Source organism: Carettochelys insculpta, chromosome 13 (assembly GCF_033958435.1).
Source record: "Carettochelys insculpta isolate YL-2023 chromosome 13, ASM3395843v1, whole genome shotgun sequence".
NCBI classification, from domain to species: domain Eukaryota; kingdom Metazoa; phylum Chordata; order Testudines; family Carettochelyidae; genus Carettochelys; species Carettochelys insculpta.
Genome location: NC_134149.1, coordinates 39,018,205 through 39,041,032, shown reverse-complemented (window position 1 = coordinate 39,041,032; position 22,828 = coordinate 39,018,205). Strand labels below are relative to the sequence as shown.

Below are 22,828 nucleotides of genomic sequence, written 5' to 3'. Positions count from 1 at the left end.
GAAGCCATTGGAAAAACTTGCGACTACATTAGCAGAAAATGAGTGTGACTGATTTCACACAGGGAAAAAAAAACTGGAGATCTCATGCACTTTTCATTATAAGCAAAGCTTTTAACAGTTCCAGTTGTATAGGTTTTCAATAACTAAAATGCAGTCCAAAGGGTCAATACCCATTTGTTTTCCCTGCATTGTCAATAAAGTTGAATTTTATTTCATTACTTATTTAATGCATCTTAACCCATGTATATATAGTACAATAAATTACTGTTTAGACTTTGAACTACACATTAATTCTCCTAAAATGTTGCTTATGAAAACTGAATAAAGAGAACTGTTCTTTACCATAGTAAAATAATATTCATTCTTTGACACGAGGCTTCGTACCATTACAAAAATTGGTGAATTTCATGGAATATATTCAAGTTAATAATGGTGCAAGTAGCAGAGATTTTACCTTTTTCCCCTGCTTTCATTGGGCTTTCAAAACAGCCATTGAACATACAAGGACAAGAGGGTCTACCAAGGACTAGAGCTCTATGTGGACAGAAATGTCTATCCATGGATGCAGATATCTATGGATAGACATTGTGATCTGCAGGGCTCTGCTCCCAAGAACCACAGCAGCCAATGGAGAGGAGCATTACCCCATAACATGGGGGAAACAGTGCCCACACCAGCATCTTCTCCCCAAAGTGCAGCTGTATCATCCTCACCCCCCAGTGCAGCTATATCATCCCAGACAGGAGAACAGTTGGGGGTAGGTCTGAAAGTGGTGCAACCACACTGCCAGGAGGAGCTGCCAGCATAGGGCCCTGGCTATCATGCAGATTTAGGTAATGCTCATTCCAGTTGGCCATAGCCACTCTTGGCAGCAAAGCCCTACCCATGGACAAGCTGAAACACTGAGAAAGCATCCTTGCGCTCATAGCTGTTGATGTCCTGAGAGAGATTTACAACATTACGGACGTCCTGAAGGGAAACATTTGCATAATTGGAAGACGTCTTTTGTTTAGTATGTGGTTTAAATTTAGTATAATGAAATCCTGATACCCCTTCAGTAAGGGTGTCATGACCATACAAAATGGGCTGGCATGGGTCCCCTTCTTTGTGTATCTTTGGAAGCATGCAGAAGGTTCCTGGGGTAACTTTATGATAGAAAAAGGTTGCAAAGTTTCTATTAGAGTTTGGGGAAGGATTTCATTCTTCTAAAATTCATGAATGTATGTTGTCTGAGTTCTTTACAATATATTGGTGGTGTCAGAACATTGTCAGTTGGCCACAATGCAGTTATCCCGGCTGAGAATTACAATGATGTTCCTTTTGATTTCTCATTATTTGGTAGTTGGATTTCAGGGACCCTACAGAGGTTCTCATGGAGACAGACTGACAGATGCCTTGTTCCTTAAGATTCCACAGTCATTTTTTCCCCTGAAACAAATCATGTCATGAAGTGTGTGACTTCATCCACTGTTTGGTGAGCAGAGAGATGTTTCTGTTACTTATAACTTTCCATGGACAATTGTCAGTGGTGCCACCACTAAATGATCTCCAGGTAGCTTTCATAGTGAGATTTCTTCTTTTTTACAATGTGTAACAGTATTTCTTTCTGAAATATGTAAAGGGCAGACTCCTCAGTTTCTTTTGAAGTCCTTCTGCAAAGTTGTTCGGCATATTTAGAACTGCATGCCATGGACAGAGGTTTATAGGTGGTGAGTCCTCTGGTGATGTTTTAGGGATGATGGAAATAGCGATATGTATGCAGGTAATAAGCCACACTATTTTAGTTACAGCAAACTGCATAAAAAGCACGAAATCAGAATAGCATATAGACACAAGATTTGTCATACTAGGCCTTTTTAACAGTCTGCGTCCATTTCACTGCCTCTGGGAAAAGTACATGCCTGGGGCTTATTATTATTAAACATTCCAGCATGCCCAGTTACAAAAATATTCCTATCTAAACTAGCCAAACAGAATCGACATACAAAGGAAGTGAAAAGGGAAGGGGAGGACTTTGCTTAAAACAAAAATAATGTGAATCATACTACATACAGCAGGGAAATTATGCAAGCACTAGTAAGAGGACAAGTAGAAATTACCAAGTCAGCAATGGAAAAAAGGCAAAAAGCTGATTCTCATAAGGGATTTGGAGGAAGAAGATTAGGAAGCTGAGCAAAAAGGAATAGATCAACTAAAGGGAGCTAGAGGACAGGTGTGGAGCATTTGGAGAGGAAAAGCTGAAGGTAGATAAAAGTCTATATGTGTAGAGTATTACAAGTGTGAATGAGCACTTTATGTTGTATGGGAAGAAAGGGAGGGAGTCAACAATCAAAAAGAAAGTCCAGGTCAGGAGTAAAATTTTGTAGTATCTCATGGTTGCCCACAGGATTATTGGAAATAAAGTTCCATATCCAGAAGATATCACAATGGACACCTCTACTGGTGGTCTTAATTTATGTTTTCACTACAAATGGGTGATCTTAACTTATGTTAGCTATCTTCAATTAGTTAAACTGGGTTACAATAAAAAGACCACATGACAACTCCACTTTAAAACTTGGGAGTTAGCAGCTTGAATGAAATCTCAGGCAACACATAAGATGACATATATCCTAACTACAATTTCAACCAGAGTAAAGAGCGTATCCTACAGTAAAAATATGTATTCTTACAACAGTGGAAAAGAATTAGATGGAGAAGTGAAATAGACTTTGATATCACAAGTTGTTCTTCCAGACTAGTGTTCTGGCATACTGGCAAATCATCACAGCAAGGCTTCCATAAACTATTTTATTACTTTGGATAAACTGACTATGGTTTCAAGCAACATCCTTAAGATACCTTTCATATAAGCCAAAAACATTAAATACAGAGTATTATCTGTACTTAATGGCCCATGCAGAGAACCTAGTCCACTTAGTCATATACATGGTCAATGGCTTGTGGACTATTGAGAAAACCTGATAAATGGTCGCAGAGCATGGGTGCTCCTCCGTGTTCAGCGATGGAGCAAGCAATCCTGTGTAGTGCAGTGAAGCAAGCAAGTTCCAAGCATCATCATTGGTGGCAGGAAGAAACTGTGGTGGATGTGGTCCAGGGGTGCCCTGCATAGCACGGCATTTGCATGCCACTCCAGGAGGCACCTGAGCTGGCTGCCCATACAGATACTGCTAAAGGAAAAATATTCTAGCACCAGTGCATGTGGAGAGCACACATACCTGCATTGAATGAATATGAAGAAGTACCTGAAGGTTTTTTTTTGTTTGTTTTTTTGTTTTTTTTAAATGTTGGTGCAATTATTATGGTTTAGCAACACATCATCAAGCTGCTCCTCAGAACAACAGTACCCCCAAAAGTACTACAGGTTGAACCTCTCTAGTCCAGAACACTCATCTGGCAACATCCATAATCTGGCATGATTTTAATTAACTGGATGACCACTTATGGCTGTGGCCAAGCTCCCTAGTCCCATATACTTTCTTTACAGCCACCAGTTCCAGCTGTCAGTGTTCTGTGTTGTTATTCAGCTCTAATTTACCCCAAACGTCTTTTAAGAACCCAGTAAGCAGCGGAAGCATTGGTAATGCTGCTAGGCAATATTGACCTCCTGTGGTTCTGAAAATTCACCATTCAGGTTCCAAGGGTGCCGGATTAGAGAGGTTTAACCTGTCTGTGTCTAAAAACCTACCAAAACAACAGCACATGCAAAAGCATACAGAGCCACCTGACCAAACTAAAACTAGTGCCTAGGAAAATATATCAAGAAACAATTTTCAGTTTTCACTACATAGCACAACTATTTTCAAATAACAGCAGTTATTTCAAAATAACTAACATTCCATCTCCACAATGCAACCATTATTTCAAAATAAATTCAAAATAGCGACTCTTATTTCAAAATTAGTAACCCTCATTTCACAAGGAATAACACATACTTTGAACTAAGCTGTAGTGTGTTCAATGGTTCTATTTTGTGGTTAGACAACATATTTCAAAATATCATCAACTACCATGGGTTCAGTGCCCATTGGTGTCCGATGTCTCCCTCAGTGTTTCCTTCCTTCTTTCCCTGTCCAGTATGGAGTGGCTTAGTTTATGTAGACTAGCTACACACAATCTCCTGTATCATCTACCCATTCTCTGTGGGGCCCCCTCTCCTATTCGACCAGTCCATCATGCCGAATACCAGAGTCTTGATTTTTTATTCATCATTCATGCTGCAGATATGCCTAAATAGCTGTAACTTCCATTGTATCATCTTCAGTAGGTATTCTTTTGGCTGTGCCTGCGTATATAATTCCTCATTGGTGACCACCTTCATCCGTCCTATTCTCAGGATCTTTCTATAACAACTCCTCTTGAATGTCAATAACTCTCTCTTTGAATCCTCCTTTATCACCCATCTCTCACATGCATACTACAGGATGCTGAATACACACATTTTCAAGAAGCTCAGCTTCATTCTGAAGATAATCGCTTTACTTTTCCAGATCTTATCCATTGCCTTCAAACTTGCTCTTGCTTTTGCTATTCTAGTTGATATTTTCTTCTTACTGTCTAGACCAGTGTTATTTCAAAATGCATTTTTGCATGCAGCAGCATTATTTTGAAATAAGCTATTTCAGAATACCTATTCCAGAATAAAAACTACTGTGCAGACACACCCACTGGCTGCATCTGCACTGGCAAGTTCTTTCTAAATATTTTTCGAAAGAATGAGGCTCTTTTAGAAGATCCAGTGGCACATCTACACATATTAAGCATTCTTTCTAAAGAACTCGAAAGACTGAAGCATTCCTTGCGAAACTGCTCTTCATTCCTGTTTCAGGAAGAATTCCTTCTTTAAAAAACTTCTTTCAAAAGAAAATGTGTGTAGACACTCCTCAGGGCCTTTCCTTCAAAAAGGCAGTCCTCATGGCACCAGAATTTTTTGATACCAGGCCCGTTCTTTCAAAAGAACTGTGTGGATGCTCTCTTTCGAAAGAGCAGATCACTCTTTTGATCTGCTTCTTTGTGTGTGGAAGCAATCTTTCAAAAGAAGTTCTTTCAGAGGAAAATTTCCAGAAGGGCTTCTGGAACTTCCCCTATTTTCAACCCCCACCCAAAAAAGAATCATCTCAACAATACTAGGATGGAGGCTTGGGGTGGTATGAGAACTTAAAACAAAAAAGAAAAGATAAAGAATATTTGTTTTTCTACACTAAATGAAGTTTACGAAGAGGAAACAATTACTATTCTAGACATGAATATCAATAAATTCTTCTAAGAACTTAGGATTTTATACACAGTCTAATAAAAAAGTTACAGTGAAAAGACAGAAAAACACTAGAATGCCTTACTGTTGTTGTTATTAAAAAAGTGTGAAGAACTTGAAACAATACTTGACAGGAACTTCTATAATTTAGTAGATGATAGTTTTCTGTCAAGAGTTGGCTGCTCAATCTAAATTCTTATTTTAAATTCTAGGGGAAACAACCATAGCATCTAAACAAATTTTGTAGTCTTATCAATGTCATGTTTCCCATACTGATCACATTTTCAAAGACCTAAGCTATCATCACTTTAGACAGCTTATCACAAATACATAAGCATAACAAAAAATGTATGAAGTCTTACTAACTTCTGCAAATCTCCGACTGGGAATTTAAAAGCAAAACAAAGGAAAATAAGAAATAATTAAAAACAGCAGTCTACTAGGTTGCTTACATAACTCCCTCACTCCCCACTTTTGTCTAAGGAAAGAGTAAAAGAGAATCCATGTTAGGGATGGCATGATAATGGATAAGTTTATTAGCATACACTTGGGTTAGATTGGCCAATCTCACTTTTTTCAGAATAGCAGACATTCCGGTAATTCTGGGAACAGAGTGGGCTCCATGTACATCCTCTCACCTCAGCAGTTTGTGGTTAAAGTGTGTGTCCTTAACCTCTGTTTACTAGAAGCAGAGATAGGGCATAAGAGAACGGATCATTTAATAACGTGTTCTGCTCAGTCTCTCTGGGGCATCTGGTATTTGCTGCCATCAGAAGACAGAATCTGTTCCAGAACGGATCCCTGCAGTAGCCCACTTATAATGCCCTTCTACCTCAACCACCAATAACAACTCCGCTCTGGGAACTACTATCCAATCAGGTACGCATCCACTTTACAACAGCTCTCTCTAACTTGTACTTCCTTAGTTTGCTAATGAGGTCTTGTGAGACTATATTAAAAGTCTTACTAAAGTATAACTATACCACATCTGCCACCTCCTCTTATCCACAATGCTTATTACCCTATATAAAATCTATCAGATTGGTCTGACATTTGTTCTTGACAAACCCATGATAAAACTTATTTCTTCCTCGATGTTTGCAAATGGATTCCTTAATAATTTGCTTCTTTATTTCCCCTTGTACAGAAATTAAGATGACTCTCTGTAATTTCCTGCACTGTCCTTATTACCAGCTTCCAAACAATTAAACTTAATAACCTATTAGAAACATACCACTAGACTGCTTGTTGGGCTCATAATTCAAGGACACAAGTGCAGAGAATTTCAGTTCAGGCTCTGATGGAAGACTATAGTAAGAAATTAAGCTAACCACTAATATAAAAGGAGAGGGCACTTATTTTTCTCTGTTAATAGGCTAACTTTACTATACAGGTTTTATTTAAGGTGTATGGCAGGGGAGAGACGTTGGAGGGGTGTTTTCTGGTATATCTTTTGTGTGTGGTTTTTTGGGGTTGGTTTGTTTTTGGCACAATAGGTATTAGACTTTGATATAAAAAGGAGGGGTATAAACCACTTAAGTCTGCCCTCCTGCCACCCAAAGTAAGTGAATTGCTATTTCTCTGTAAAGGGAATGGAATACACTTTTTTCTCACTCATCATTCCTCTTCTCAAGAAATCTGTGAAATGTACTGGTTGTGTCTCCCATCTCCTCCTCCAGCGCTGGCAGAAAATAGATAAATGCTATCAATTACTTCTTTAGCTCAATGATAGAGATCAGTGGGATAGATCTAACACTTCAAAATCTATCACGGGTGACAGTAAGATGCCACATGGCTTTTTTTTTTCTCCCCTTGTTTTTACACCATTATTAATGATACAATGTCAAATCAAGTACTCAAAAGTAATAAAATGCCAGGAGTAACGAGTTATGCATCTTATTTCATGCTCTTGTCAATGCATTAAGATATCCTCTATTTACATGATTGCCTTTTTTTGTGGGGGGCGGGGGGGGGAAGGAGGGGGAAGCTATCCAACTTTTACTTCATGCAGTGCTCAGAATGGAACTGCTCCAGGAACCAATGAGGATTGTTCAGCAAATGAGACGTTTGCCTGCACTAAATATTTTCCCCTTGTTAGCGGTTACCCTCATCTTAAGCATTGTGAACACTGAGCCCAAACTTCATCATCAAAGGGAGTTTTGCCATCCAGTTTAACAGAGGCAGAATCAAGAGATTTAACGATTACCAAAGTTCTCTCTCACATCTTAAAACAGATTTGACTTTATCAGTACCGGTAATTTAACAGTTTGTTCGCATTGAAATGGTTAACTCTCTAAACATTAGGTCTGTAAAGCAATTTAAAAATTTGTAATTAATCACATAATTAAAGGAATTAATCACACCTTTAAATACCATTTATTTAAATACTTTCACTTGTTTTCTACATTTTCATATTATATATAATATATATAAAACTGAGCACAATATAAAGCATAGTGCTCACCATTTTTATCACAAATATTTGCACTGTAAAAACCCAGTACCTCTTCCCCCAATTACATAATTCCAAGTACTACAGTACAATCTCTGTTATGAAAGTTGAGCTTAGAAAGGTACAAAAAATAACTGCACTCAAAAATAAAACAGTTAAATTTTAGAGCTTACAAGTTCACTCAGTCTTACTTGTTCTGCCAACTGTTCAGACAAATTTATTTACATGTGCAGGTGATAATGATGTCTGCTTATTATTTACAGTGTCAAGTTAAAATGAAAAAAGCATGTTGTAGTTTCTGTTGTAGCTGACATCACAAGATATTTACATGCCACATGCATTAAAGGATTCATGATTCCCTTCATTGTTCAACCACCATTCCAGAGGAACATAAGAACATAAGAATGGCCATACTGGGTCAGACCAAAGGTCCATCAAGCCCAGCATCCCATCTGCCGACGGTGGCCAATGCCAGGTGCCCCAGAGAAGGAGAACAGAAGACAAGTGATTTATCTCCTGCCATCCATCTCCTGCCCTTGTTATGAAGGCTAGGGCACCATACTTTATCCCTGGCTAATAGCCATTTATGGACCTGACCTGCAAAAATTTATCAAGCTCTTTTTTAAACCCTAATAGAGTCCTGGCCTTCACAGCCTCCTCGGGCAAGGAGTTCCACAGGTTGACTGTGCGCTGTGTGAAGAAAAATTTCCTTTTATTAGTTTTGAACCTACTACCCATCGATTTCATTTGGTGTCCCCTAGTTCTTGTATTATGGGAAAAGGTAAATAATTTTTCTATATTCACTTTCTCCACACCATTCATGATTTTATATACCTCTATCATATCGCCCCTCAATCGCCTCTTTTCCAAACTGAAAAGTCCCAGTCTCTCTAGCCTCTCCCCATATGGGAGATGCATCTGTGCTGATGACTGGTCCTGTATGAGGACCAATGCATGTTAATTTTCATCACCTGAGTCACACGCCACAAGCAACCATTTCATTTTCTTTTTTGGTGGTTTGGGTTCTATAATTTTAACAGTTAGTGTTGATCTTTTCAGCCTTTTGAAACAATGCTTCACAGCACCTATGTCTAAGATTTTGGAAGGCCTGCCAGATTCTTAAACCTGTTCAGTTGAATCTGCAGTAAAAATGTTCTTAAACATGAGCTGGGTCATCTTCCAGAACTGCTAAAGCATTAAATGTATGGCAGAAGGCAGGTAAAACAGAGCAGGAAACATATAATTCTCCCCCAAGGAGTTCAGTTACAAATTTAATTAATGTTATATTTTAATGAGTGTCATCAGCATGGAATGGTAGCTGAAGCATGAAGGGACATATGAACATTTAGCATATCTGGAATATAAATACTTTGCAATGTCAGATACAAAAGTGCTATGTGAATACTTATTCTCACTTTCAGGTGACACTGTAAATAAGAAGCTGGCAGCATTACCTCCCATAAACATAAATAAACTTATTTATCTAATTAATTGCCCAAACAAAAAGTTGGACTGAATGGACTTGTAGGAGCTGAAGTTTTGCATTGTTTTTGAGTGCAAAAAAAAACAAACACCTACATTTTTAAGTTGCACTTTAACAAGAGAAAAATGCATTACTTGTGTAAGGTGAATTGAAAAGAAATGCTGTTTCTTTTATCATTTTTAGAGTGCAAATATTTGCAAATGAGCCTGACACACTTTGCACTGGGTGTTGTAATTGAAATTAATATATTTGAAAATTTAGAAAAGCATGCAAATATTTAACAAATTTCCCTTGAAATAGTGAACTGATTAATCATGATTAATTTTTATTTAAATGAATTGCATGAGTTTACTGCAATTTATTGACAACGCTACTTAAGACTGCCATTATTACTTCACTATTGTAACTTGGGAAACCCAACGTATTTGGCTAGCTCGGGAGATGTCAGAGCTCACAGACTGCAGCTCTGATAATTAATGTTAAATCTGCATCTTCACACACACACAATTTCCCCTTTACTAGACAAAAATAAGCAATGAGGAAGTATGCTGAATTGAAAGCAACAATGTCCTATATACTTACAAGAGGGAAAACAGAATTGGTATTTTTTTCCACTTTTTTTCACTTGGCTTAAGGTTAATTTATCATGCCCTTCACCCCCCTCTTCCTCCCATTTAGTCTCAGGCCAAATCTACACTACCAGGAAAACATCAGTTTGAGATATGCAACTCCAGTTATGACAGTTACATAGCTGGAGTCAACACTTCTAAAATGGATTTCTTCTGTGGTCCCCATAGCAGGAAGTCAAAGAAACTCCCACTGACTAACCTTACTCCTTGATGTGACGAGGAGTAACGGGGTCAAAGTGGAGCCCTCATGGTTCAGTTTAGCACAGCCGCACCGCGCACACTAAATCGAACCCTCAGAAACAGGCATAATTTAGCCTTCATCAATTCCTTAGTAAATATTGTTTTGACCTATATTACACTAAGATAGATGTTGATGAAAAGAACAGGCCTAAAAGGTGCATCAATTAATTTTTAGTATTCTTAGCTAATATTCTTGAAAGTGTTAAACATGCAAAGGAGGTCATATGAACAAGTAAACAAAATACTTCTATCACTGAGAGTAGCAATCTCATAAATGGCTATTACGGTAATACTTCATGATTGCTCCTGATTCTTACATTAAATTTTTTGTTGCATGACCACCACATGCATGGATAATGAAATACTAACAGGAATTTAAGAAAACTACATCAAATATTATCTTCTTCTCATATCAATAGATCAGTATTATGTCATATATTCTTATTTTGTCTTTATATTAAATTACTATTACATAATTTACAAAATCTTCAGCTATAATAACCTGGGGCGAGGGATAGCTCAGGGATTTGAGCATTGGCCTGCTAAATCCAGGGTTCTAAGTATAATCCTTGAGAGGGCCACTTAGGGATGTGGGGCAAATAGGTCAAAAAAAAAATAATAATAATCGGTACTTGGTCCTGCTGTAAGTGCAGGGGCCTGGACTCAATGACCACCCAAGGTCCCATCCAGTCCTATGAGATTTGTATCTCTCCATATGTTGTTCTCCAGTAATAATTCTCACAACCGAATTTTTTTCCATTCATGTGCAAAATAAATTTTCTTATGTGCACCAAGGCATGTGCAGATGCCGTGGGTACTCTGCTAAGCTGCTGGGTGGCTGCCCAAGTGCACAGCTTACAAGCAACACTACCAACTGTACCCTCTCCACCTCACACAATGTCCTTATCTTAATGCACTTCTCAGTAATTCGTAAAAAGACAGTCCCTGAGGAAAACTTGTGTGTCATTACAAAATAGAAACATATGAATTTGCTAGAATTCAATGAAGGAATACCATAAATAATCACTTTAACAGTAATGGGCAAGATAGAAATAGTATGTATTCACTGGAATTCAAGAGAAATGACTTGACTAGTATCAGCCATAAATTTATCATTGTATGTTACAGCCACAAAGAAGTAATCTTTGACCAGCTCTAATAGAACTTCACGTAAGCAGAGGGGGAAGGTAGATTTCAAAACATCTTCCAGTTTCAATACAGCAGCTCAAATCTAATGTAAAGTCAAGATGATCCACAGTCACACGGCTTTCCATGACTACTTCAATAGAACATCCAAATTACTCTGTTCAACTTTTTTCTCAACTATAGCCTGATACACTTCTAAAACTCAGGTGAGAAGTTCTGTAAAATGTTTTTTCCTTAGAATCAACCAACTTCAAGTAAAACAGGTCTCTGCCCTCATCTGACCTTCCTGTCACCTGGAAGTGAAAAAGTGTTTTCCATTCTCTTCTCCCTTCTTGAATACAGCCTCAGGATTCCCATGCCCACCTTATTGTTTTGCAGCTCAGAGATGTTTTAAAGGGTAGATCACCTATGTTCAAAGTGCAGCATGTAATCAAGTTGGTTGCTCTTAATTCAAAGAAAAGGCAAGTAGTAATTTTAACAAAACTGAAGGAAAAAGGCAGGGGGATAGTGAAGCAGAAGCAGCTAAAGGAGACCTCCTCTTTCCCAGACTCCAACACCACCCTGGCAGCTGTGCAATGACTATTCCTGTACTGTCCTGATCAGACCAGCGATGCAAAGAAATCTTACTAGAGAAGCTGGTCAGTTTTTCTGAAGTTCAGCACAAAAGACACTTAAAGGAAAACTGTAAAATCCACATCAACCCTTTCAACACAAGGCAAGCTCCCTTCTTTGAAATACCATCTTCCCCCCAATCATCTCGCACATTACAGTCAAATACCTAACTTTCACCATGTCCTGAAGTGTGACACAGTGTTTGAGGGAACAAGCTGGATGGGCATGCAAGTGCGCACGCACACACACAACTTTTTAATGACAACAAACTTCCATCTTTCCCAGACAAATTTTTCCTCTATCAACTAGCACAGTGGTATTAATTTTCATCTGTACTCAACGTAAGTAATATATATTTTGGTAACTAGACAATAAATTTGAACTTTAAGAAAGACAAAACTACTTCTTCACAATAAATTAGCAAGGTAGTACTTTTTAGTGCATGCAACTATATAGTAACAATTTGGTTTTAATCGCTCTGGTATTTTATGATGCACAAACTGAACTGTATATAATTCCTGTAAGATCTAAAGGGGAAAACAAAACTTCCACCAGTAAATACTTCAGAATTGGCATAACTGAAAATGTTACATGAGTAAATAAATTACCATCTCACATATCTGAAGGATTAGATTCCAATGACAGAATTTTTTGGAAGACTGAACATCATGTAGGGCTAAAATGTGAAATCACCTCTTTTATTAATGATATCCACCAATATGATGTTAAGTTAACTCATGAATTGCAGCTGCTTCTGGACTAATCTGTTAGTAGATTGATAAGAATAACCTTGCAAGGTCTGTTATTGTTACTTTCCTTTATACGGTAACTGAAACTCCATTTTAAAAACTCTATAGTGCCTTGACACTGAAGTTATAGCTGTATGAAGTATGTCTGTAATTTCATTTAGAAGTGTGAATGTGGGTGTGCATACAATGGGCTCAGTCCCGGAAGCCAACCTATCTGGACAACTAGTAGCCACCACCACCATGATGGCTAAAGAACAATGCTAAACAACCCACCAAGAGAGACAGAAAAGCCATGTCAAAAAAGATGATCAAAGTCCCACCTGCTGTTAACATGGTTATACAGCATCCTAGAGCAGTGGGACAGGACAAGAGCTATGGACTGAAACATATAAAAAGATGGGTGCAAAACTATAGGATTGGATCTCATCAACATCAGACCATTAAACTGGATCAACAGAAGCCAGGTTCCTCCCCCATCTGACCAACAAGGTAAAGGGTTGCAAACAAGTTGGTACTAAATAACCACAAAATGGAGAGAGAGAGATTTGCCTGCATTCTTCATATCCAAAAATAAAAATCAAAGCAACAGACTCAAAGCATATGTATTAAAGTGAAGAGCTTAGAGCATGTGTTTAGCACACAAGTTTGAAGAGTTGCTTATTCTTCCTCTTGAGTTAAAGCTCATTTTTTGAGGTGACTGGAGGAAGTTGAATTGCTGAATTAAACAGAAGACATTCTGATGTACCTGAATCAAGGATTCACTCAGCTTGTTTTCATCCACCTCTAAAATAATATTTTTTATTTCTTCATAAGGCATTCGGAAAGATCCCAGAAAGATTGCTGAAATTAAACAGGAAGTTATTAAAATTAATAAAATCAAAAGAATGAACCAACATCACAATTTAAATTACACTTCAACTGCATAAAACAGGCCATTAACAGGAAAAAAATGGATTTATACACAGAAATAAATGAAGTTCTAAGCAAAATATGTTGTTTCTCATCACAATATCTAATGACAAATGTTCACCTTTCCCTCCTTGATAACTGGACTCAACAGGTGTTGGGTGTATGTTGTGAAAAGAAGTTTTCAGTCTCTAGTGCTTTCAATCTTGCCTTTTCCACAAACAGCACTCACAGGTGTGTGTGAGTTGTATACTTGAGATGGCTTAGAATCATTGGGGGATCTATATCAGAGAGGTCGCCATGTTAGTCTGTAGCTTCAAGAACAAGTAGTAGTCTTGTGGCACCTTTTAGACTAACAGATATTTTGGAGCATAAGCTTTTGTGGGCAAAGACCCGCTTCATCAGATGCATGAGTCGGTGGGGGGAGCGGGGTTCTAGAGGGGTATTTAAAGAGTGGGGTCCCAGTAAGAGGGAGGGCCAGTGCTGCCAAGGTCTATCCAGCAAGGTGGAATTGGCCCAGTATCAACAGTACTAATCAAAAAGGAAAAAACAAGTCAGATCAGACAGGGGGATGTGAGCCTTTGTCAGAGTCTAATGGGGAGGTATTAGCACCCAGAGCAGAGAAACTGCCTTTGTAAGTTGCGAGCCACTCCCAGTCTCTGTTTAATCCATGGTTAATGGAGTCAAATTTGCAAATAAATTGCAGCTCACGGATTTCTCTCTCTATTTGATTTCTGAAATTTCTTTGTTTCAGGACTGTTACCCTTAAATCTGCCACTGAGTGTCCAGGGAGACTGAAGTGTTCCCCCACGGGCTTCTGTACATTACTGTTCCTGATGTCTGATTTATGTCCATTTATTCTTTTATGAAAACAAAAAGCAGTCAAGTTGCACTTAAAGACTAGCAAAATAGTTTATTAGGTAAGCTTTCGTGGGACAGACCCACTTCTTCAGACCATACCCAGACCAGAACAGACTCAATATTTAAGACACAGAGAACCAAAAACAGTAAGCAAGGAGGTCAAATCAGAAAAAGATAATCAAGGTGAGCAAATCAGAGAGTGGAGGGGTAGGGGGGAAGATCAAGAATTAGATTGAGCCAAGTATGCAGACGAGCCCCTACAGTGACTCAAAGTTCCCATCACGATTTAAACCATGTGTTAATATGCCAAATTTGAATATAAATGTCAGCTTGTCCACTTCTCTTTCTAAAACGGAGTGACTACTTGACTGCTTTTTGTTTTGATAGTGTATAGACTAGCACGGCTTACTCTCTGTTATTCTTCTTTTATGGAGAGACTGTCCAGTTTGGCCAATTTAAGTTGCAGTGGGGCATTGCTGGCACATGATGTGCCATGATCATCATATGCCAGCAATGCCCCACTGCAATTTACATTGGCCAAACTGGACAGTCTCTCTGTAAAACAGTAAATGGACATAAATCAGACATCGGGAACAGTAATGTACAGAAGCCTGTGGGGGAACACTTCAATCTCCCTGGACACTCAGTGGCAGATTTAAGGATGACAGTTCTGAAACCAAAAAATTACAAAAATCAAATGGAGAGAGAATCTCTGAATTGCAATTTATTTGCAAATTTGACTCCATTAACCATGGATTAAACAGAGACTGGGAGTGGCTCACAGTTTACAAAGGCAGTTTCTCTGCTCTGGGTGCCAATCCTCCCCATTAGACTCTGACAAAGGCTCACATCCCCCTGTCTGATCTAACTTGGTTTTTCCTCTTTTGATAAGTACTGTTGATACTGGGCCATTTCCACCTTGCTGAATAGACCGTGGCAGCTCTGGCCCTCCTTCTTACTGGGACCCCACTCTTTAAATAGCCCACTGAAACCACTTGCCCCACTCATGCATCTGATGAAGTGGGTCTTTGCCCACAAAAGCTTATGCTCCAAAATATCTGTTAGTCTATAAGGTGCCACAAGACTACTTGTTGTGGGAGATCTATAGCAATCCCTGAGAGCAAATGCTGAAAAAAAACACAATATCAACAGCAGCATGACATTTCCCAAAGAGCTAATCATACTTGGGGAAAGATCTTCCTTCCCATGTCTACTGGGCGTAGTAGTGAGGCCATGCTGAAGGGGCACGTATTGTACGATTTTAAAGGCTAACCCAACTCTGAACATCTCAAAGGCATTTAAGATGAGTTAGCTGAAATATCTCAGGAAAGCCACCATTCTTGTGTCAATTTATATTCTTCCAAAAGGATTTTTACTTAAAAACCGCTGAGTAGTGCTGGAAGGCTACCACTGTTGCAGTCCTCTAAGCTGCAATAACTTGAAGAGGTATCAAATCAGTTTATCATAGAAAAATGTTCCAGAGCAGTTTTCACAAGAGACCCATTGTGGCCAAAGATTCTATCAGAGGCCTAGTGTCGCTTCTGAGCCTCTTTTCCTGTGGAATCATTTACCTGACTGATTCTCTGTACGCTTCAACATTAATCATGCCTTCACACTGTTCTGTCAAACTGACCCATGTCTGTGTGTCTGCATATTGGGAGAAAATGGTGTTGAGCTGATCAACTGATTATTAACTTACATAATTCATTTCACAATGCATTATTCTTCAAGACCCTCTCTGAGCCTTTTAATAGAAGATTTGACAAGTAAATTTCCAAGCTGTTTTCTGTGCTGGATGGTGCTAAAAAAAGTTTAGCTTAGCTAATCCTTGTGGCTTGTTTAAATTGCTAACTAGGTTTAGAATCTATCACTCAAGTATACGATACAAAAAGCTGCAGTAAGAGAAATGTAGAGTTGTCAGCTGCACAGAGTGTTACTTCTTATTTTAATATTACATAATGCATGCCCCTTATTTTGGAACACCACAGTCACAGACCATAATGGCAATGCCGTAAGTCTCTTCCCTATTACACTTCTCTGTAAATCAGCTTTTCCAAGGAACCCCATTTTATATTTGTTTTCTCAATGGTCCTTATTCCAAAATCAAATGCACTCTAAGCACAGTCAGTCTTGGTATTTTGGTAACTTGATTTTTTTTTTTGGGCTGGGGGGTGGGAGAAGTTAAATCACCTTGATTTAAATCAATCCATGCTGACTCTCCCCTAGCAGAACAGTGCCGGTGCTCATCACTGATGGAAAATGAGCAGGAAGTGCATGTTAGAATTCCAGAGTCTGTCTCATAATCAACTACCAAATCCCAGGTACTGGGAGGTGGGAGAAATTTGTTCGAAAACACTAGTGTCCCAAATCCCAGATCTAAGAAAGGGGAGATCCCTTTAAAAAATAGTAAATCTAAACTACGAACAGCACTAATGATATTTTTGTAAACTTCTGAAAAGGGTGTTGCAAGGACAACAGCAGAGCAGCAGCTCTGACTCACACCATGCAACAGGTGAGAAGAAACTGGAGACACCAGCGGCCTCCCACATGCTTAATCGCCTGGGGAGAAATCACAAAATGGCACAGGGTGCATACAAAGACTACCAAACAGTGCTTCTAACAAAAGCTGAGGATACAGTGTACATGTGCATAACCCTCAATGAATACAAATCACTCAGAAAGAATGTCTACTGAGCATGAAGAGCAGTAACTTGAGTTTTTACAGCAAATCTGCTTAGACCTAAAGTACCTATGCCCAGATCCCACAGAGAGTCCTCAGAAGTGACTGGAAGCTGCATGAGATAATGCTTTTGTGTCGCTGTTTTCCCACTGCATGAGTTTGGGGAAATCTTAAAAACTATTTTGCTACATTGAGTTTTATGGAGAATACATTATCTGTCCAGAGCTCAGCAACAAACTAAATAAGAACCAGGGTTCTCCAGAATAGCTGCAGCAGTACCAAGAAAATAAATGCTTATTATTTTCTTTGTAGACAATGGCAAGACACAAACGGAGGGGAACTAACACATCAAAGGTGGTTTCCAAGCTCATTTTTCTATTTATTTCATAATTGGTTTACTACTACTCACACAGATTCTGTGCTGTTTTTCCATCCAAAATTCTTAATTCTTTAACTCGTTTCTTGGGCTGAACTACTTTCTTTTCTTCTGTAACATCTACTGCCTTTTTAGCTGTAAAACAAAAGTGTACTTGTGAATTTCTCAATCAGCAACAGTCTTTTTATTTTTAAATAAATACTTACAAGAAACATGTTAGTTCACAATCAGATCTTCTCAAACACAGTAGCAAGTAAAATAAAATTATAATGCCATAGACAGGCCATACAGAAATCATACGACATGCTGATTTATACTTCTGTTCTTGCAAAAACATTTAACAAAAAACAAAACAACAAAATAAAACAAAAAAAAAACCACCGCAAACTCTCTCCTTTCCCAATTTTCTTCCATTTCAAAATCCAGCACATTCAGCTACTAACTCCAAACTCAGTACAGCTCAAAGAGAATCAGAGCCACCTGCTGAAGCGCCACCATTTTCAAACCATTCTGAATGTGTCCCCTCTAAGAAATGGAATGGGACTGTGACTGATGGGTTATAAAATATGATAATCCTTCCCTCTGCAATTTCTAGGGGACAAATTTGTGTGAATAAACTGCCCTGAGATCCTTCGGAGTGAAATTATATGAGCCTGCATTTCCAAAATCATCAGTACCTGCGTTCAGGGAACAGGAAGGATTTTTTCTTTTTTTCAGTTGTGCCAAATTGGAGGTCAGATGGGGTGTGGTGATGATGAATGCTGGGCAGCTGGGTTTATTGGGGTGAGAACAGGCTGTTCTGTGCACTGCTAGCAGAGTCATGGAAAAATTAAATTAAAAGTAAATAGGAAATGTTAATATTACAAGAATGTAAAAATATTTCAAGCCAGGATCCAACAAAAATAAAATGAACCAGATCTCAACATTAAACGGATCTGGAATTAGGCTGGCAGATCTTTATGCCTGTAGAAAGAAGGGTAGACCTTTAAATCTCAGACAGTGAGGTTCCCCTTGCCAGCTCCCTCTCAGCGGGAGGGCTAAAGGATTCAAAAGTGAGTGGAGTCCTAGAAGAAGGCTGAAACCCATCCTGGACAATGATCCCCCACTTTCACAGGCCTTGGGAGACAGATCAGTCCTTGCCCACACACAACCTGCCAACCTGAAGCAAATCCTAACCAGCAACTACACACCACAGTCACTCTGACTCAGGGACCTATCCATGCAACAAACCTCATTGCCAGCTCTGCCCACATATCTACACCAGCAACACCATTACAGGACCTAACTGGATCAGCCACACCATCGTGGGTTCATTCAGCTGCACCTCTACCAATATAATTTATGCCATCATGTGCCAGCAATGCCCCTCTGCTATATACATCGAACAAACTGGACAAGCTCTATGTAAAAGAATAAACACACACAAATCAGATATCAGAAATGGCAATATACAAAAACCCATAAAAGAGCACTTCAATCTCCCAGGCCACACAGTAGCAGACTTAGAAGTAGCTATCCTACAGCAAAGAAATTTCAGGACCAGACTCCAAAGAGAAATTTCTGAGCTACAATTCATCTGCAAATTCGACGCCCTCAGGTCAAGCTTAAACGAAGACTGTGAATGGCTGGCTAAATACAAAAGCAGCTTCCCCTCCCTTGGTGTTCCCACCTCCAGATCAACTGCTGGTAGTAAGCCTCACCCTTGCTGACTGAGCTAACCTTGTTATCCCCACCCTTGTTCTGGCTTATTTATACCTGGCCCTGCAGATTTCCAAGACCAGCATCTGATGAAGTGAGTCTGTGCTTATGAAAGCTCATGCTCAAAACTTTTCTGTTAGTCTATAAGGTGCCACAGGACCCTTCGTTGCGATCCTGAATCACTCGTTATATGACTGAAGAGCTAAAACTACAGAAGAGATCCAATTAAATGGTGGTACACGAGGAACAAATTAATTATAAATGAACAGTATGTGAGCTGTTCTTTAAGAACACTGCTGCCAGATGCTTAAATAGATTCTTTTACCTATATGCCTTGAGTAATAGGTGCAAGTAGTTATCATAGGATCTGCTCTGCCACTGACTGTAATGGACATTACACACAAGTGATGATGAGAGAGCTCTCTTGGGAAATAAAGTAATGACATTTTTTACCCCTCAGACAATAATTTAGTAGTCAATATCCACAAAAATGTCAACACTTACGCAGTTGCATGAGTGTGTGTGTAATAAAGTCTGTAATAATGCTATTATTCTGAGTTTTCATATTAAAATAAAACACCAACACACACATGCAATTCAGATATGTAGTAGTAATTACCTGAGAAAATCACATATTTCCACTAAGCTTTCTTACTTCTTGGAAGTCAAAGATTCTATATACTATAGGCCACATCTACGCTAGCAAGTTCTTTCACACATTTTCTCATAAGAAAGGGGCTCTTTCACAAGATCCCATGGAGCGCCGACACACACAATGCATTCTTTCAAAAGTAAATTGAAAGAACATGGTGCACCTTTTGAAAGCACTCTTCCACTCCCAGATCAGGAAAAGTGCCTTTCTTCAAAAGTGTCTTTAGAAAGAATGTGTATGTAGACACTCTGCAGGCCCTTCTTTCGAAAGAGCAGTTCTTCCATGGTGCTGGGCACTTGGAGCCTGAGATGCCCTGGCCAGGGCCCTGGAGCTCTATGCTCCCTGCACCCAGCCACTTTTCAAACTGTTGGGGCCCAAAAACCTCATGGCAAGAAGCTGACTATGTGGCTGGAGCACAGACACAAGGCGCCCAGCAGCATGCCCTCAGAGCCATTCCCTGCAGGTGAGAGAGCAGACCCCACACAATCCCTAGAGGACCCCACCAAGGCAGCTGGGGGAGGGGGGTCCCAGAAGCCAACCCCAGCCACAAACCAGAGGACTTCCTCCTGGATGGATCCCAAGTTCCAGGACAAGCTGGGGTTCTGGCAGAGAAGGAAGAGGTCCTGCGCACACCCAGGAGCAGGAGGAGGAACCCCCACATACAGCCAGCTGGCCATAGGCCTCTCTGCCCAAGGCCACCCTGCCTGCACCTTAGAGCAAGTTCACTCCAAGGTAAAAGAACTAAGACAGAGATATGCGTGGGCCTGGGACACTGCCTGGCACTCAGGGGCAGAGCCGGCCAGCTGCCCTATTACAGGGAGCTGCATGCCCTCCTTCAGCATGAGGGCAGGTCCCCCACACCCACCATCCTCGACCAACCACAAAGAGCGAGCCAGGGACATTCCAAGACGAGCCTGGACACCCCAACCGGGGCAGACACTGGGAGCCAGAGTCCAAGGTCCCATCAGATGACAATGGGTCAACCAACAGGATCTTGGTTATCTCTGTCCCATTGGGGTCATCCAGCCGGGCAACCTCCAGTTGGGCATCACCCAACATCACTCTGGGAGCTACTGTTAAGTTCCCAGTGGATTGCAGAACCCCAGGGGGTTGGGGAAAGAATAGATGTGTGCCCTCCCCTGCCAGGACTGGAAGTGGACAAAGTATGCAGGTGATGGCCTGACCCTGAACACCCCACCAAGGAGCACAGCCCCCCACACTCAGGCACACCCCCAGGTGATACTCAGTATGTGCTCCCGTGGACAGCGCCATGGGCCGCAGACATGAGGAGGGTCAGGAAAGGCCAGGCTGTGCCAGGTCATCTGCCACCCACGCTGCACCCCTCTGTGGCTGCATACCCCACCCCACTCTACATGTCAGCCCATTATCTGGTGCGTCAGCCAGGGCCCACAACAGTCAATCCCATCTTCAAGGCACAGCAGGTTCACGTGCAGCAGGGCCCGCCATGCAGGGCGCACATGCCACTGCTCCCAGGACATCCTCATCCCTCATGTGTGCTCCTGCCCACAGGGGTGGGGGACACAGCAGTCAGGGCTTGGCTGCAGGACTGATTCCTCTCTCCCCGCTTCCATGCCTACAAGTGCAACATCTGATTGCTGGGAGAGCCTTGTCCATCTCCCAGAGCCAGGGAGTCCATCATCGCCAGGCGAGAGGGCTGGGCTGCCACAACCACCAGTGGCAAGGCAGGGTCACACATGGAGGGGCTGTTGCTGCAGCTGGACTGACAAGGCCACAGCCAGCACAGCTGCCCTCCAGGAGCTGAACCAGCTGCTGCAAGAGCGGTTGGCCTGGACAGTGCCAACCTGGCAGGGCAGCAGGAGACATGGGGAGAGGTGGTGCTTGCCCTGCGTTCCATCTACAGGGCTCTTGGGGACCAGCCACTCTCTTTCAAAAGAGTGGATCAAAAGATCAATCTGCTTTTTGTGTGGCCATGCTCTTCCGAAAAAATGTCTTCAGGAAGTTCTTCTTTCGAAAGGTCACTGTAGCGTACACAACCATAGTGTTAAAATTTACTAGTTTTGTACTGTTGGGAACATATTTGCACGAGTACAATTTATAACCCTTTCCCTAGTCTTATTTAGTACAGTTGTCATGTTTAACATTCCTGGTTGCAGCACATCCCTGTTAATTTGCAGGTATATGAACAAGTTGTTTAGGTATAATATGTACCAAGAGTAAAATGCAATTTAACAAAGTAACATTAAATGATTAATACAGTCATAGCTAAACATTAATCATAACCTAAAGATTGCAACCTGGTAGTATCTCTATTCTTCTTTACTTATAACATTCTTCCCCATTGTTAAAGCTATCTTCTTTCAATATACAGACAAAGAAATATAAATAACTCATTTGAAATAAATCTATATGTTTATATTATCTACCTATATAGAGAGCTACATGAAAGCACTTTTTTGAATGGATGAACACACACACATACATGTTAAAGTGCTGGAGATACAGGCATTAAGTCCTCTGCCACCACTCCTGTTTGCATTCTCTACCCCTCCTCTCCCTTCATCAAGGCAACATATAGTGTATGAACAGGATGTGCAATGCAGAAATTATGTTTCATTATTAGTTACAATAACTAAGAGTAACTCAAGTTCCCATGGAAACCTTAACATATATGTTGAATTATCAGTACACGTGCTAATTCAGTTTAAGTAGTACAACCACATTTGCATGCACACTGCAATACACAGGATGGATTTAAGTCAGTGATCATTGATGAATATATAAATGAATGGGGAAAATAAATTAATGATACTTTATTCTGGCTGGGCTGAAAAACAAGCATAATTGTAACTTAAGATCCCATCAAATAGCCTTTACCGTGGCATCTGAGCATCTCTCATTTAAAAATGAGAAGTCTACAAATTGATGGCAAAAACCTGAGACATTCTCTAACTTTTTCAAAGGTCCAGATTCTGTCTTAACAGACATCTCTCTCACAGAGTTGCATGGACAGCTTTCCCATTTCTGTCTTCTTATGATATCCCTATGGAAACTATAGTATTTGCATAAACAAAAGATAGTACAGAGGGAGTGTAAATCTAGCTGACTTTT

The 22,828-nt window shown here is 40.1% G+C and overlaps 1 protein-coding gene across 4 annotated transcripts in view; it reads right to left on the bottom strand.

Moving 5' to 3' along the window:
• DIAPH2 (diaphanous related formin 2) overlaps positions 1–22,828 on the bottom strand; it is an 829,633-nt gene that overhangs the window by 484,415 nt on the left and 322,390 nt on the right. For all 4 annotated transcript variants that reach the window (XM_075008062.1, XM_075008063.1, XM_075008060.1 and 1 more), the window contains 2 exons: positions 17,422–17,523; positions 13,311–13,405 (listed from right to left, as the gene is read on the bottom strand). In XM_075008062.1, coding sequence (XP_074864163.1) covers positions 13,311–13,405; positions 17,422–17,523 — 197 coding nt within the window. The remainder of the gene's footprint in view (positions 1–13,310; positions 13,406–17,421; positions 17,524–22,828) is intronic.